This window comes from Histoplasma capsulatum (assembly GCF_000150115.1).
Source record: "Histoplasma capsulatum G186AR genomic scaffold supercont2.7, whole genome shotgun sequence".
Lineage (NCBI taxonomy): Eukaryota > Fungi > Ascomycota > Eurotiomycetes > Onygenales > Ajellomycetaceae > Histoplasma > Histoplasma capsulatum.
Window position 1 is genome coordinate 593894 of NW_025544807.1, and position 15784 is coordinate 609677.

Below are 15784 nucleotides of genomic sequence, written 5' to 3' on the forward strand. Positions count from 1 at the left end.
CTTTGACGAGCTCTCTGACTAACTTATAAGTTGCGACGGTTCAGCAGGTGAAACTCGTTTGCGTTGAGCTGAACTCTGCTTTGGAAAGTGACGTTCACTCCGAAGAAACGAGACGTCCATTACCAGGCGGGCATTCGCAGAAATCGCGGCGTAAGCGCGGAGGGCGGCGGAGTGAGTGGAACAGGAACCGTGGCGAAGGGCTCTGGCATTCTTATGACGAGCAATGTTAAGTCGAACAAACATTCAGCCCTCTGGCAGCTTGCCGGGTTTGAGCGCGCTTCGTGCTGGTCTTGCTATTCGTGCTGGGGCTGGGGCTGATGCTTTTATTCTTGGAACAGGATCCGGGGGAAACCAGCTAGCCCATCGTTTAGCAACGGTGCCACTCCACCGGCTTCCACCGGTTCTGAGAATTTGACTTTTCATATTACCAGAGAGTGATCGAAAGGCACATGAATGGAGAAATAGACTTAGGAAAACCCAGTTCCTGGCCAGCTTCATGCGTATTTGGTATCGCACATAGCCTTGGAGCGTTTAAATGTATAAAAATGTATAACTAAATAAACATTCAATATTTTCAACAAACATTAAATAAACATTCTACGTCACTTCCTATCGATGCACCCCAAACTCACCCCTAGCATGAACCCTCAAAGGTGGGCGCATATCTGATCCATATCGACAGGCAGCGGAGGTTCCAGGCATTCCGCGACCCCTCCCAATTCCTCTAAGTGGGCTTTCCCGTAAATGCTGCTGCTAGCCCTGCCACATGCATACGCCCCTCCAGTATACATTCATGGATGATTCCTTGCTGGTGGCTCCACGTGGGGCTCGAATATTCCAACCCCGCGGGCCCGGCTTGTTTTTCAATTGCTTTTAGCAAGGCAAAGCGCCCCGTAGTCATCAGGGCATCCAATGCAGCTGCCCTCCCGTCCAGGCGGTGAGCAGCATTCTACTTCTTATTGTATGGGTTCCCCGTGGCCAAGGGGTGGCAAGAGATTCCCCTGGGATGCACTGCGGACAAGATGCAAACGCATCTCCGTATCTTGAACATCCAGACAGATCGGATTGTTGCTGATGCAAGATATCGATCATCTAGTTAACTAACTTGCCACAATGAATTCTGGCTTAATTACGTCATTGTCCAGCCGTGCATCCCGCATTCTACAAAAGTCTTATTGGCGTCCTTCTCTACTATGGTACAGCAGGCACCAGAGCGTTATCCTAGCTAGCGTGATCAGACAATGCCAACGCTCATGTGGCTATGTAGCAGCTGAATGGGCACATTAACACACACTTGAGCCAACACTTCTTGCATTTTCAGCTGCCATTCTGCAAGTGTCGCCGGTAGAGAAAGGGGAAATGTTTATCCGGTATCTATGCCAAGACCTTACTCAAAAACCCGCTATGACACTGAGCCGAGGATCTCTGGAGCTGAAGGGACAGCGATATCTTCGCCAGTGAGCGTTCTTGTTCTTCGCTGTTTCTGAGATTTGCCAGGACTTGGGTCTTTACTGGGAGGGCTAGGCCATGAGAGAGTTATGATATCATCTGGCTGGATATTTCATCGCCATCCCAAATTCTAATTCGTGTTCGCAATCATAAAATGATAAGCGCGACGAGACGCTGGCTTCGCCGCCATCGCAACGGTATAGCTATTGGCGTTGGTGTTGTTGGAGCGGGATACCTGGCCGGCCAATATGTCCTATCGAAGATATCGGAGACTAGAGAGCGCATGAGTAGCGAACGGATTGCTCGAGAGAAGTATGTCATGCAGCTACTAACCACCCTCCCTGAATGACTCTACCCACCTTGGCAGTTACAATTCTTTTTTTTTTTGCCTCTCAGCTGATGTTCCTTTCATCCTGCCACGGTAGTCTTCGAAGGAGATTCGAACAAAACCAAACGGACTGCACTTTTACCGTGCTTGCCTTGCTGCCGACGGCCGCGGAGAATATTCTCGAGGCTCTACCAGTCGAGGAGCTGACGAATGAGTTGCAGCAAAAGAAGGCGGAGCGGCTTGCCAAACTCAATGCTGGCGAGACAACGGGATCCGATCTTAGTAGCTCAGGTGTCCCAAGCGCGACGGAGGATGATGGACGTAGTCTTTCAAGCTTCCGGAGCGAGGGGTATGTTCATACCATGGAGAGCTCTTCGGAAGCGGAGACCCAGAAACCGAAGAGTAGAGCACAATTGTGGAATGACCTGAAGATAAACTGTGAGAGTGACCCCGTATGAAAAAAGAGGTGTATCAAAACCTTGATTATCTGTATATGTTCTAACGGAGAAGATATCTATAGCTTTGACGAGATCATTTACCCTTATTTACACCCTTTCCCTCCTCACCCTCCTCACACGCATCCAGCTCAACCTCCTCGGCAGACGAAATTACCTCTCGAGCGTGGTATCGCTCGCGTCCCCTCCTCAGGACCAGTCAGTTATCAATCTTGAGGACCATGATGACGAACGCATTGGGCATGCCTTTGGCAATGACTTCGAAACAAATCGTCGCTATCTAACATTTAGTTGGTGGCTGCTACACCGTGGCTGGCGACAGTTGATGGAAAAGACAAAGGAAGCTGTCAAGGATGTATTTGGACCAGTAAATCCACGAGAGGATATCACGCAGGAAAGGTTATCCGAATTGACACTCGCTGTACGGAAGAGGATTGAAGGTGCTACGGAGGAAGAGCGAAAGTGAGCCCACGCATTCTGCCCCTTCTAACATAGTACCTAGGATACTTCGTTTTTTATTTATTTATTTATTTTTGGTTGATTGCATACTAAACGAAAAAAAACGCCGTTTACAGATCTACCATGTGGCTACCATATCTCCTCCCCTCGCGGGATCAGGAGAATTACGTCCTGGAGGAATCTGGCGTCCTCTCGGCTTCGGAAGCCTCGTCCCCACAAAGCAATTCCAGCCTCCGCCATCTCCTAGATGAGACCTCCGACCTCATCGACTCCCCACAATTCAGCCAAATATTTACCCTTCTCAACAACGAAGCCTTCTCCACCCTAATCGATAAAAACTGCGCCATCGAAGCCTTCAAAAATCCCCTTCCTTCTCACCACCACTCATCCTCCACGCTACAGCACCATCAGCAGCAACAACAACACCTGCAAAATTTCTCCTCATCCGTGACCCTCACTCCAGCCACGTACACCTCCGCCCCCACTACACCCTCTAAGGCCAAGCTCGCAACTATCCTCGCCGTAATCGCGCGCCAAGCCCATGTAATCGGAAACGGCGCCAAACCCCCCAATGACTACCTCACAGCCATGGAACAAGGCGTGCGCGAACTAGAAGCCTTCGCCGCCGTTGTCTATAGCACCAACTTCGCTGACGCGACGCTGCCTCTCCGCAGCCCGGACAAGGAGGACGGTTCGATTTGGTGGGGAGAACGCTCGCCCTCAGCGACAGCTGCTGATGGTAATGCTGACAATGCCAATAACGCGTCGCGCCAGGGTTCAACTGGTTCCCCTGCACCGAGGGCGGACGTTGGCGAGTTGGGCAGCGGCGGGAAAGGTGACGTGCCGGATATAGGGGGTGAGGAGAGCACTGATGACCTGGGGATCCAACAGCATGAGCATCCGTCGGTGCCGCCCGCTGGTGGGCGTGATGATGACGGTGACGGCGATGGCACTCCGAGTTTTGAGAAAGTGTGGGGGAGAGCGGTTGAGCAACAGCAGCAGCAACAGCAGGGTTCGTCGTCGTGACGTGGTATTATTTTAGTTTTTATTTCATATATTCATATCTTCATTGACTATTATTATTATTATTATCCTTATCATTACCTTATTATGTCCGCGTTTGTAAAAAGCAATTTCTACGCCTATTATTAGTACTGGGTAAACTTCTATGATTCTTTTTTCTTTCCATATATATATATATATATATATATATACCTTTCATTCATTCCCTCCCCATTCGGTGTGGGGTTCTTTGGTCCCAGCAATACGGATTAGACATATCCATTAAATTGGTGATCCTAGCGAACTATTATTTAGAACCTGTCGCCTGCATCCATTCCTCCATTATCTGGTTTATATTACCGCATTCTCCCAATTGCTTTAAACCCCTGACTAAAAAGTTTGGTCTGTACAGGCTCAGGAGGAGAGAGAGGATGTGGAAAAATCACATAGCTTTGAGTTTGGTTTTTTGGATTTATCTCTGTGGACCATTCTCCTACCTGTATATGAAGTGAGTTAACGTCACGTTACGCCAGTCGAAACACGCTTTGTGTGAGTTTGTGTGGCTTTTTGTGCCGTTGTTGAGCGCAGCGGGGGGGGAAGGGGGAGGCAATGGTATCTCACGGATTCGTCCATCGTGATTGACATATGAATCTAAGGGTGTTTTTCGGTTTTTCGTAGACCGAGCGACATAGGAGCAATCACGTCATTCCGAAGCATGGTAGATTGAGAACTCGTTGCCATGATAAAATACGGCGGAAATGGCCAGCGAAATGACCAATATCAAGAGACAGACACAGATGCCCCGCCTTGCGAGATTGGCTCATGGCACATGATAGAGAACGATCGCCCATATGTATGGGCGCAAGTCCACCTGTGGATGGCATCGAAACAAATCCCCCGCCATAAACCTAGCCAAGTCCCGCCGCGGCCAAGTCCCCAAAGTCAGGCGGGAGAAGGCCAGGCTTGGCGCAGAGCCGAACGTGAGCCGTGGCTTGGCGTTTATGAGCCTCGGACTCTTCCACGAGGATGGACATCGCAAGCCAACTACCAACGACCAGCCAACCATCACACGCCTTATCGCATGGTGGGGTATGCAGCACGGTTGGATGGGTTTCAGCTTTCTCTCTAAGCCTGATGCGAAAAATAGTGGCATCATTATCGGTCGGGTTCCGTGACTAGCGCCGAGCTAACCACCAGCCACCGACGACAGCTTTCCTTTGAAGCTTCTGATGGAGGGAGGTCATCGAGCTGCTGATGTTCTCCCGATATCTTTTCTTCCTTCCGCTCTCCCACCCCCAACAGGAGCCCGTATGAAGGCGGGATGGAAAGGGATGCTTTATTTATTCTCCGATCTCTTCCTCTGGTCTCCCTTAATCCAATTTTTTTGGTCTGAATTTGTGTAGGGTTTCGAGGTCGTCGCTGGTGGATCATCGCTTCAGTTACACCCGCGACTGCGATGGCTTCCCCAACACCTACAGTGAGGGCAACTCCTCAGGGAGGGATTTTTGACCATTATAATCCCTCGAAATATGACCCCAAGAACCCCATCACTCTCTTCATCATTCAAGTAAGCCTTCTTCGCAATACGTTCCTCATCCAGGATATACTACTTGGTGGCCGCCGTTCTAATGCTTGTTGTACCTCGATTCGATAAGGCCGGCATTATCATTATCATATGCCGGGCCCTCCATTACCCTCTTTCAAAGATTCGCCAGCCTCGAGTCATATCTGAGGTTATTGGTGGCATTATTCTAGGTCCGTCAGTCATGGGAAGGATACCTGGATTCCGTGCTGCGATCTTCCCGGATGAATCGATACCCAATCTCAATCTCGTGGCCAACCTAGGACTGGTTCTTTACTTGTTTATTATTGGCGTTGAAACAAATATGCGCTCCATGTTGAGCAATTGGAGGGTTGCCGTAAGTGTATCTGCAGCTGGTATGGTCCTACCGTTCGGGTTCGGCTGTGCAATTTCATATGGCTTGTACAACGAATTCAGAGACGACCCGTCTCTGTCCCCGATCAGTTTTGGAACTTACGCTCTCTTCATTGGTATCGCAATGGCTATCACGGTAAGCCCCTTCGTTTCCAATGCTATCGCTTTTTCATATTTGTAACTAATTTTCATTTTATTAGGCCTTCCCTGTCCTTTGCCGTATCCTAACGGAGCTTGAACTCCTCAACACGACAGTAGGCGAGATAGTGCTTTCTGCTGGAGTCGGTAACGACATTGTTGGCTGGATTCTCCTCGCCCTCTGCGTTGCTCTTGTCAACGCAAGTACTGGACTGACTGCCCTCTGGGTCTTGCTGACTTGTGTTGGATTCATCCTATTCTTAACTTTCGCTGTTCGGCCCGTGTTCATCTGGTACCTGAAGCGTACTGGCAGCCTACATAACGGCCCTGATCAGTCTGTGGTCGCGCTGACTTTACTTCTCGCACTGGGTGCTGCATTCTTTACTCAGGTCATAGGCGTGCACGCAATTTTTGGTGGGTTCTTAGTCGGACTCATCTGCCCGCATGAAGGAGGGTTTGCCATAAAGACCACGGAGAAGATCGAAGATTTAATCGGAGCCATCTTCCTTCCTCTATACTTTGCGCTTTCTGGGCTTAACACTAATATTGGGCTGCTGGATACTGGAATAATCTGGGGTTACGTGATCGCTGTCATCGTCATTGCTTTTGTAGCTAAAGTCTCTGGAGGGATGCTTGCGTCTCGACTGAATGGTCTTGTTTGGAGGGAAAGTGCTGCTATCGGCGTATTAATGAGCTGTAAGGGGTTGGTTGAACTTATTGTCCTGGTAGGTAAAACCGTTTTCATAATTGTCCCTCCATCTGTTCGGAAACGATTTGGCTTACCAACTGGGTAGAACATCGGTCTTCAAGCGAAAATTCTCAGCGGCCGAACTTTTACGATATTCGTCGTCATGGCGCTTGCTACTACATTTGCTACGACACCGCTTACTCTTTATCTGTACCCGGAGCCGTATCGAGATAGAATGGAGAGGTGGAGGCGCGGCGAGATCGACTGGGATGGAAATGAAATCTCGTCTGAGAGTGACCCTTCAGGCAGTTCAGGTATCGCCCAGCAGAAAGCACGAGGTTCATCTACCCAGAAGTTCCTCGTTTATTTACGACTCGACAACTTGGCAGGGCTGTTTACCTTTGTCTCTCTGTTGGGTCTTGGAGATGATACAAAAACTACTAGCAGTAAGGTCCACCATCGCCACGAGGACCGGAAAAACGAGATGCCCGCCAGCAAAGAACGCCCTGTGGAAGTTCATGGGCTTCGTTTGATTGAACTTACAGACCGTGATTCTAGTGTAATGAAGGTATCAGAAGTTCGTGATTACAGCTTCAGCGACCCAATCCTGAATACGTTCAGGACCTTTAGCCAGCTGAACACACTTGCTGTGTCTGGTGCCGTCGTTATTTCTCCTGAGCACGCGTACGCCGAGACCATTGTCAACAAGGCTCGTGATCTCTCATCAGATTTTATTCTTCTTCCTTGGAGCGAAACAGGGGTCATGAGTGAACATCAGATTCTCCTCTTCGACGATAAAACAGAAAAATTCTCGAGCGGACCTCATGCTGCATTTGTGTCTAATGTCCTGAAACAGGCGAAATGCCCTGTTGGAGTTTTTGTTAACAAAGGGTTTGGCGGACTACAGTTAACCAGGCCACAACCTGGACATTTGAGCCGTTCCGTCAGCGGTACTAGTGTTTATAAAGCAACCGACATTACGTTGTCTCCGGCTCTGAACCAAGGACATCATATTTTCTTTCCTTACCTTGGGGGTGCGGATGATAAAGTTGCACTCCGCCTCGTCCTCCAGCTGGCTAAAAACACAGCCGTAACTGCTACGATTTTGCATGTTGATACAAACGATGAAACTAGCGCCGCCTCTCCTGCGCAAGGAGGTCCCAATACGCCATCAACCTCAACCTGTCAGGATAAGGATACTGATAATTCCTTCTTTAATACCCTCCGTGATTCCATACCAGAGGCACTCAGTTCCCGTGTGATTTTCCAGGATCTTACAACAGCGCCAGCAACTATAGTCACTGCTGTCCTAGACGCCGCAAAAGCTGACGTTGGAAATTCGAAGGAAAATACCGGCGACCTGGTCATCGTCGGCCGTAGTAACGTGGCCACTGGCACACTGACATCCGCAGGACTGTCGTCCTCCTCAGGAGAGATCGCTTCGGAAGCAAAGAGGGCACTTGGTGCGCTTGGCGAGGCGATGACGTCAACATCGAATGCCGTCCAAGCGAGTGTGCTTGTGGTGCAGGCTGGTCCGAACGTATAAATTATCTTGTAGTTTGTGATGGTGATCTCTCCTTTTCTAGATGCGATCTAGATATATTCATGAGCATCTTTTTATGTTCCAAATGACCCTTTATACTTGCCTTTGGTTTTATTTTTAATGTGGTATGAGAAATACGATGAGGATGAACCTTGAGACCTGTTTCCCCCCCCCCCCCCTGGATATGAGCATAAGTTTTGATAGAAGTACAAATTCCCTATTATTCATCCATCCCTTGCCTCAGTCCAATTGGTATCTACTTATTCTCGAGGCAATCAGTTAAGTGAACTTGTTGCCTGCCAACCCATTCTTCATTTTTCCCATATCAGAGAATCTCAAGCCCTTTATTACTTATAGATGTAATCGAGGCAGGATATGATACAATGCGAGGGGTACTTTCAACTTTCAGCTTGGGGAAGGGTTTGAGGTCATTGAAGTTTTTTTTTATGATTTTAGATCAGATCTAGAAGCCTTGTTTGAACTTGGGTGGAACGGCTCAATTATGAAACGAAAATACAGTATATATGGGATGTGTTTCTGTGGTTAAATATCACACATTGCAACAAGGGAAGAGATAGCGCAGCGGAATACAAGTGCTATATATGCTTACTTGATTGTATGGCGATATTGAAGTAGCCAGGGGTTTTTTTTTTTTTTTTTTTTTTTTTTTTTTTTTTTTTTTCGTGGATTGGATTGGAGGATTGCGAAGGTTTAAATGCCTAGTTTGTAAATTGAAGCTTGATAATGGGCAATTATATGATCGAATTTAAGGGGATGGATGCATGAAAGGTAGAAGAAGAATTTCATCCAACGAGCCATTACGACACCATTAGCAATTATGTAAGAAGGGTATAGTTCTAATAGTTAACTGGTAATGCAACCTGGATACGTTTGGTATCAAATGGCCATATCCGCAAAACTGAATGTCCACGTAACCAAAGCGCAAACGGAAAAACCGAAAGAAAAGAAAAGAAAAGAGAAGAGAAGTGAAGAGAAAGGGGGGAGAAGAAGCTGAAAGAAGAAGTAAACAGCGCTTTCACAACTGGTATCTAAATGAGGGACTCAAGTCTCCCTGAAGAGGATCTATCGCGGCTTGCTTCAGAGCACCTGAAGAATCAACTGCTGCCAGCTTGTCGCGGGTACGGTTACGGTGCAGAAGGAGGAAGAAATAAACGACACACATCGCAGCGGAGAGACAGATGAAGGATATACTGATCACGTGGCCAGGCCTAAATTGAGGGCTGTCCTTCTGGAGGAACGAGTAGGTCGCGATAATTCCGCCGACTGTTGTTGTATAGATTGTTAGTCGTCTTGCCTTAGGCAAGTAGCTCAAAAGCGCATAATTTGGAGGGAGTTTATGTTGATTTATTATCAAAACAAATAGACAGGAAGGGGGAAAATGAAGGGTTCTGAACTCACTATTTCCGAATCCAATCTGCCACGCGATGCCGACAGATCTGCGCTTATGGCCGCCGAGGTTCATGGAGTACCAGCAAATGATAATTGGCATGGCACTGTATGCGCCGGACGTAATCAAGAACAGGGCCCCGTATTGAAGCGCACGGTTAGCCTCACCGTGGACATTAAGGAGGATGGCAAACCCCGCAATCGCTATGCAAATAGGGATGAGAGTGAAAGCGAAGCGGTTACGCAGGCGGTCGGATAGGTATGCGACTGTAAGAGAGACGCCGAAGGCCGCGGCCCATGGAGGGATGGAGTGGAGTTGGGTTTGAATGGCTGTGAGCAGGTGCGGTTAGATTGCTTGTATTGCACAAAATGCTCTGATCGATATTTGTGTGTCAGGGCAACGAAATGAACGAAATGCGGCTACTTACGCCCATAACCAAATGTCCTGATAATGGTGGGAGCGAAGTAAGCGTATCCTATTATCATAAGAGGTTGGTTAATACATGTAAACAGGAAAATGATTGGTGATGGAAAAGAGGGGCGTTAGTTACCGTAAGCAGGCACAACCAGGCCGAAGTACATAAGTCCTCCAACAAAGATCTTATCTGCGACGGCATTAGCATTGCAATTATCAGGGGGTATGTTATATCCCTGACGAATTACGTACAGTCCTTGAAGACATCAAGCACGTCCTTCCAATGCAGCGAGACCTCATGGCCCGCAGCACCAACATCCTTGGCAAGTTTGCCCCGAATGAAAGCCCGTTCTTCTTCGTTTAACCATTTCGCTTCTTCTGGGAAGCCAGGTATCACGAAGAAAAATGCAAAGGAGACGATGCATGTTATCAGCCCTTCCAGGATGAAAATCCACCGCCATCCAAGAAAACCACGCACACCATCCAACCTTCCAATAGCGCTTGCAAGCAAGCCTCCGAAGGCACCGGCAAGAGTAGTGGAGCTGAAGAAGAAACTGAACCGTTTCTGGGCTTCAGTACGCCGGTACCACATCCCAAGGAGGTAGAAGCCTTTTGATAAGTTAGCTTCGTCACCGTCCATAGGGGTCTTTGGAATAGAAACAAGGGGTCAAATTCATCATCTAAAATGCAATGACATACATCCTGGAAACATGCCAGTTTCCAATAAGCCAAGCAAAAATCGTGTGACTAGGAGGCCTGCATAGTTTTGCACTAAGCCCTGGCAAAGAGTAACAAGCCCGAAGCCAAACATGCATCCCGACACTATAATATACAAGAGTTAGTCAATCATGAAATATGGAAGAATTTAAGCTTGAATGGAAACCTACGCCAAACGTGAGGCTTCAATTTCTTCAGTAGAATATTTGATGGGATCTAAAGCCATAATTAGATTAGCTAGGTTCCCAGAAGGGGACAGGGAGCAACACATATTTCCACGAATGCCAGTAGAATATTGTCATACTTACCTCAAATAAGATGTATGGAACAAAAAATATAGTCAGGGCGGTATTATATCTGTTGCCTGATTCAATACCAAGATCCTTCCTCAGCCCAAATATGACAGCATTGCTGATATTGACACTGCATGCGACCGGGACGTCAGCTTTCTCTTGTCCCGTAGAGTGTAGAGCCGCCTTCAAAGTGTGTAGCTCCCTAAGAGCCTGTGAGACTTACCGGTCCAAGAACGCAAGCAGATAGAGCACACAGAGCACGGGGAGCAGGTGCAGATCGATTTTGGTCATTAACCGTCTTTCTGTGGTGCTTACGAGAGTGGCATCGAAGCCATCCTCCTGCGCGGCGACGGAAGAGGCTCCGGACTCCACATCTTCTATGCATCACAATTAACACAATTGAAGTGATATAGAACAGGCGACCACAATGGCCTCAAGGATGTACCTTTGCTCTCCTGGATCATTCTCCGATTCCACGTGTTTTCTCAGGTATCGATCCGTTCAGCTGCTTGCGTCCGTTGCCAAGGATTCTAGAGGGAGGAGGGGATATTTAACGATGACTGGACCAAGTGAAGTAAGTTGTTTCCGGGAGCAGAAACGAGGAAACACAGGGGAAAGAAAGCAACGAAATATCGATAGATGCTTCAGGAAGGAGGCGGCTAGCGTGTAATATATGGAAGCTGAAAAGAATGGGGTCCGAACAACCTGAGAATTAAATTAAACGCACAGCGTGCAAACCAAGATTCGAACGCCGAAAATTGCACAAAGCCACGCCGCTAGAGAAGCTTTGTGCGACAGATGGCGAGCTGAGGAGCAAAGCTGATTCGACCGCGGTGGCCGATCTCGAAAGTCTTGTCCTTGGGCGGAGCCGAATTGGTGGGCGCAGCGGTTTTCAACATGTGTAATTCTTTACATGTACATGTATGTACCACCCGTGGACGGTCCATGGTTCAACCCGTGTCGTGGTCCTGTGACACATTGATGCCCTCTTGGAAAAGAAAAAATTGCTCGAAGTCATTATTGGCTCTATATGGCTCATGCTAGAAGTCCGCCACTTCCCCGCGTTCTCTAAACTATCAATGCTCCGCCTACGCTATTTGGGCGGCAGCGGGTTATTGCTGTTTATTTTCTCGTCAATTAACGATAATGACAATAACAACGTGAGAGAGGAGAATGAGAGAGGGAACAAGGAAAACAGTCACGGTTGATTTGCCAGGAGTCCCCAATGTTGCGCAACCACTACCTACGAAAGCGCCTAGGGACATACCCTCCGACCTAGCTAGATCGCTAAATTTGTCACATTTCCCGTTCTCAACGTTGTTGGTATTTACACAGCCAACATCAGAACTCTAACGTGTGGAATGGACCCTTATCCAGCCTTGAAGAAAGCACGCAAGCGAAATTGTGGGGAAGTTCCCTGAACCGGACGTCCCTCGCAGGGCCAGAGGGATCACATTGGCGACAAAATGAGACGAGATACGCTGAATTTAACTGGATTGATTCCATCAAAAGATTTGTCGAGGAACGGACGCTTTAAATAAGGTTTTATGCTTAAAGATTATCCTTGCTCAAAAACCTAATGCTACTAAAGTCAATGTTGTGGTGAGGACGCGGCCGAAAACACCCCTGTCGTGCTGCCAAAACCTATCTTGGCGTCAGGTGCGTTCATTCCCACGGCCCTCGTTCTAATAACCACGCACATTCAACGACCAGTAATTTCTTGCTGACCCACAGGTTACGATGCTGCCGCCAGATGCTGATTCTGACCTTGATTCTTCGATGCCCCTACTCAGAGACTGATGATTCAGGGGATGAACTACAGAACATCTTAGATAGTGACCAGGCTTATGATAATGGGGTGTTATATCCTCCAGAACACTACCTTGCGGAGGCCAGCCAACTAGACGTATCTCGGCTTCGACAGCAGAGATACAGTCCAAAGACACTGAAGAGGCTAGAAGAGGCAAGGGGCTATTGGGATCGGTAAGAACGCACAGACCTTGATATCAATATATTATTGAATAGGAATTGATCAAATTTCACGGTGTTTCCCTGGACAGATATTGTCTGTTTCAGGGCCGGGATCCAGCCAGCTGCTTTCACTCATTGGCCACAGCAGAGGAGATTGTCCGGTACCTCAAGGGGCTTTTCAGCTGGCGCTGCGACCTACGGCGAGGCAAGAATGGACGACACACACCTGGCATCCGATATAAGAGTTCATTAGAGACATTCTGGAAATGCTGGCATCTTGTGTATAAGCAAGAAACCGGGAATGGCCTCGCTCAAGAAACCATCAGACAGATCGAAGATGTAAGAGGCTAATCCTTTACTGTCTCTAATTTTAATTAATCAACTCTAGGTTCTCGGCATCATTGCAGAAGAAAAAAAGCTTCTCCTCGTTCGCCGACCAAAGGCGACGATGTATATTGAGGATGTAGCAGAGTTCGCCCGAGTACTTCTAGCAACGACGGAGATGACATTTGTAAGCGGCTGGCTACGAATCCAGATGCTCCTCTTCTGTCAGCTAGCAGCAATCACGGCAAGCCGACCACAGGCATTGCTAGACCTTCGATATCGCCATCTAGAGCTAAGGCTGATTCGTGACCCAGATGGTGGCCGACCTAGGTTGTTTATCTACCTAACGCCCGAATTTACCAAAACGTTCCTTGGGAAAAAAGAACCGTACGTTTGACCCGTATCTTTTTGCGTTCAGCTTCTGTATTTGGTTTCACTTTCTGAGTAATCAAATTTATGACTATGAAACCTGGCTCAGCGTCGTGTTTCAGCGTGGTGTTTGGCACTCAGGGATGAAGAAGTAACTAGGCATTCTAAAGGGGCTGAATCAACAGGATCTAAAATTAAAGGATGAGCTCCTGGATCGATTTGTGTTCTGCCAGGCAGTCCAGGAAGCACATGGAGTTCGCCTTGCCTTGGAAAAACAGTTAACGGCAGCGAGCGTCCGCTATCGCATGAAGCGAGCAGGCGAGATCACAGGTTTTGAGCAGGTTACAAAGCCGTACTGTATTCGATACGGATCGGCTAAGGCGTTTAACGATAGTTGTAGGTATTCCTTAATCCATAATGAACTGACGTGAGCATTCCTGACGAAGTTTGGATTGACAGCGGATGTGACCAACGAGCTCCAGAATGTGATGTTGCAGCACAGTAACATCAACACCTTTGTGCGGCACTATAGTGTTGGCATACATGTCGACGCCCAAGCGATTGTCCGCGGCCTCACTCCTCAAACGAAGCTGATGCGTTTTGCTTGCTCAATGAGCCGGTCGATCGATCCTCGGCGTCCCTTCAAGCTGACGAAGGAACAGTCTGATTCCGTCAATGAATTAGACTGCGTACGTATGCTACAGGACAAGGTTAACGAGCTGTGGAAGTCTCGGGACCAGCGCTGCTACGAATATGAAGAGGCTAAACAACAATTCGAACAGGCTCTCGACGACACAAAAGATGATATACCATGTCAGAAATGTAGCAATGAGTACGACGGATCCCTCGATACCAACCTAAAACGCCAGAATCGTCGATGTACCTACTGTAAATTGCGGAAACGTTGTAAACGAGCAGAAGTGCAGCACAAACGTGCGGGTCAAGCTTATCAACGTACTCTCCGGGAATTGCAGAGTGAGAAACGGCAACAACGCAATCGTATGGTGCGGGAAAACCTTGAGCGGTACAAGAACGACCAACCGGTGATCGATAGTGAAAGGCAACTTTCAGGCAAGATGGTGGATGAAGAGGTGATCGATGTACTACAGCGGTCAGGGTATATGACGCCACAGCACCTTATCCTGATCGACACAGTCCTCACTATACCAGCGACCACGGTTGAGGCCGAGTACCGGCGGCGAATAGCTGCTATCAACGCGGTGACAGCATTCTGTGACGTGGAAGAGGGCGCCCCTTCTCAGAGGACAATCTGCCTGCCGAAAAAGCGAGCCGCTCCAGATGTAGCTTCTTCCACGCACAGCAAGAAACAGAAGCACTCCCTGGAAGATGAAACTGCTGTCGTTCTCCGCGAAGCTATCGCATCAGTGCAAGTAGATTCACCGGATCAACGGCCGGAGATCTGTTTCCTCTGTGTTGGAAATCCTAACCTCCAGCTAGCCAAGAGGACCAAGAAGTACCATGACCCAGGGTCTCTAACTAGGCATTTTCGGCGAAAGCATGTTGACCGCCTTGGGTCAGGGTTCCGAGGTTCTCAATGCAATGTTTGCGGTGTAATTCTGGAAAATAAGATGCATCTTATGAATCATGCAGAGTCTAAGCATGGTGCTGTTTCGCGGACGCCCCTGTAATTTCCATATATATAATTCCCCATTTGAAGACTATTAAAGCTATTAATATAACGCAGATTAGATCTTTCGTGCAGTTTATAACTTACAAACCAATCATGTTTCTCCTGTTGGCTTGGCCGTTTCTGGTATTGCAATAAAGTTGCAGCTTGGTCAGGTTGCGGTTTGTTACATTGGGGTATTGATAACGACCGATGACCTCAGCAGTCTACACAGGGCCATCCAGGTCAACAGCCAGTGGCCACTAGTCCCGATAGAATTTTGGACTGCGGTCCATGGACCACTTGGGTCACTGGGCCGTTTTTCATAGAATAATGACCAAAATGACTAGATTATAGGAACGTTTTCCAAGGTCTGATGCCAATGGACCTGGGTACTCGGGACCAGGGGTTTCGCTACAGGTGCCGCGGACCCATCGGGTCCATAGACCGCAGTTCAAGACTGTCGACTATCCTGTCCACGTGACTAGGATAGTACGAGATTATAATCATACGAACGTGCAGATCAGCTAAGAAAATTGGCCGAATTCCTCGGCTATGAGAGAGATTAGGGTGCGGGGATTCGGTTCTGACAGATGTACATAAATATGTGGGAAAACCCAGCCAAATCAGTAGAGATTCTCAATATCAGTTCGTTCTTTTGTC

At 48.1% G+C, this 15784-nt stretch overlaps 6 protein-coding genes across 6 annotated transcripts; 4 read left to right on the top strand and 2 right to left on the bottom strand.

Annotated features, from left to right (window-relative positions):
* Positions 1-243: 243 nt before the first annotated feature.
* HCBG_05486 (uncharacterized protein) lies at positions 244-702 on the bottom strand (the record flags this gene model as incomplete). Its single annotated transcript, XM_045432535.1, has 2 exons — positions 244-521; positions 633-702. 2 exons carry the CDS (start codon positions 700-702, stop codon positions 244-246), a joined length of 348 nt encoding a protein of 115 aa, XP_045286651.1.
* A 783-nt stretch (positions 703-1485) lies between these two features.
* Positions 1486-3767, top strand: HCBG_05487 (peroxin 3; the record flags this gene model as incomplete). Its single annotated transcript, XM_045432536.1, has 4 exons — positions 1486-1761; positions 1875-2215; positions 2298-2694; positions 2808-3767. 4 exons carry the CDS (start codon positions 1604-1606, stop codon positions 3715-3717), a joined length of 1806 nt encoding a protein of 601 aa, XP_045286652.1.
* Positions 3768-4544: 777 nt separating this feature from the next.
* Positions 4545-4868, top strand: HCBG_05488 (uncharacterized protein; the record flags this gene model as incomplete). The annotated part of the gene is made up of 1 exon (XM_045432537.1): positions 4545-4868. One exon carries the CDS (start codon positions 4545-4547, stop codon positions 4866-4868), a length of 324 nt encoding a protein of 107 aa, XP_045286653.1.
* A 128-nt stretch (positions 4869-4996) lies between these two features.
* HCBG_05489 (uncharacterized protein) lies at positions 4997-8001 on the top strand (the record flags this gene model as incomplete). The annotated part of the gene is made up of 4 exons (XM_045432538.1): positions 4997-5260; positions 5349-5765; positions 5830-6492; positions 6562-8001. The coding sequence occupies 4 exons, from the start codon at positions 5150-5152 to the stop codon at positions 7999-8001; spliced, it is 2631 nt and encodes an 876-aa protein (XP_045286654.1).
* Positions 8002-8855: 854 nt separating this feature from the next.
* Positions 8856-11461, bottom strand: HCBG_05490 (uncharacterized protein; the record flags this gene model as incomplete). The annotated part of the gene is made up of 10 exons (XM_045432539.1): positions 8856-9282; positions 9418-9735; positions 9834-9881; positions 9957-10010; positions 10073-10429; positions 10520-10642; positions 10708-10753; positions 10846-10960; positions 11054-11207; positions 11276-11461. 10 exons carry the CDS (start codon positions 11292-11294, stop codon positions 9035-9037), a joined length of 1482 nt encoding a protein of 493 aa, XP_045286655.1.
* Positions 11462-12583: 1122 nt separating this feature from the next.
* On the top strand, positions 12584-15192 carry HCBG_05491 (uncharacterized protein; the record flags this gene model as incomplete). Its single annotated transcript, XM_045432540.1, has 5 exons — positions 12584-12813; positions 12891-13140; positions 13190-13516; positions 13680-13890; positions 13954-15192. The coding sequence occupies 5 exons, from the start codon at positions 12584-12586 to the stop codon at positions 15141-15143; spliced, it is 2208 nt and encodes a 735-aa protein (XP_045286656.1).
* Positions 15193-15784: the final 592 nt, after the last annotated feature.